This window comes from Acanthisitta chloris, unplaced genomic scaffold (assembly GCF_000695815.1).
Source record: "Acanthisitta chloris isolate BGI_N310 unplaced genomic scaffold, ASM69581v1 scaffold1886, whole genome shotgun sequence".
NCBI lineage: Eukaryota > Metazoa > Chordata > Aves > Passeriformes > Acanthisittidae > Acanthisitta > Acanthisitta chloris.
In genome coordinates, this window is record NW_008679544.1 from 34251 (window position 1) to 34766 (window position 516).

General features: G+C 54.5%; 1 protein-coding gene across 1 annotated transcript in view; it reads right to left on the reverse strand.

Moving 5' to 3' along the window:
* Positions 1–510, reverse strand: part of THAP4 (THAP domain containing 4) — an 11948-nt gene extending 11438 nt beyond the window's left edge. The window contains exon 1 of the mRNA XM_009077321.1: positions 192–510. Coding sequence (XP_009075569.1) covers positions 192–456 — 265 coding nt within the window. The 5' untranslated portion in view covers positions 457–510. The remainder of the gene's footprint in view (positions 1–191) is intronic.
* Positions 511–516: the final 6 nt, after the last annotated feature.

Consider the following 516-nt stretch of genomic DNA (forward strand, 5'->3'; position numbering starts at 1 on the left):
TATAAGAAATAGCATATAAGACATTGAAAGAAACTTTTCATCTCTCTCTGTTGGTCTAACAGAAGCTACGACTTCTCCTGTTCAAAACACCCTTTCCTCATGCCTTTCCACACCTTTACAACCCCCAACTTAAGTAGCCTCTAAGAAAACAGGGAATGCTGCCTCAGCACGGCACCCTTGGGAATACTGACCACAGTCCTGGGATAGCAGGCTGTTCAAGTAAGGGAAACTGATCCTCTTCAGCTCATCCAGCTTTTCCTTCAGCTTCCTGACCTGGCTGTCGGAGCGCCTGATCCTCTGCCTCAGGAGCTTCAGCTCTCCGTTCTTCTTCTCCACCTGCTCACGCAGGCAGCACACCTGGCTCTTGCTCTGCCGGGAGGAGAAGCAGTAGGAGTGCAGGGAGTCGATGAGCTTGCAGGCGCCCGAGGCCGACATGATGACCTCGTTGATGGACATGGGGTTGGCGTCCGTGTCGCCCTTGCGGCCCAGCACGGCCTCGGCGGCAGGTTGGGGCGT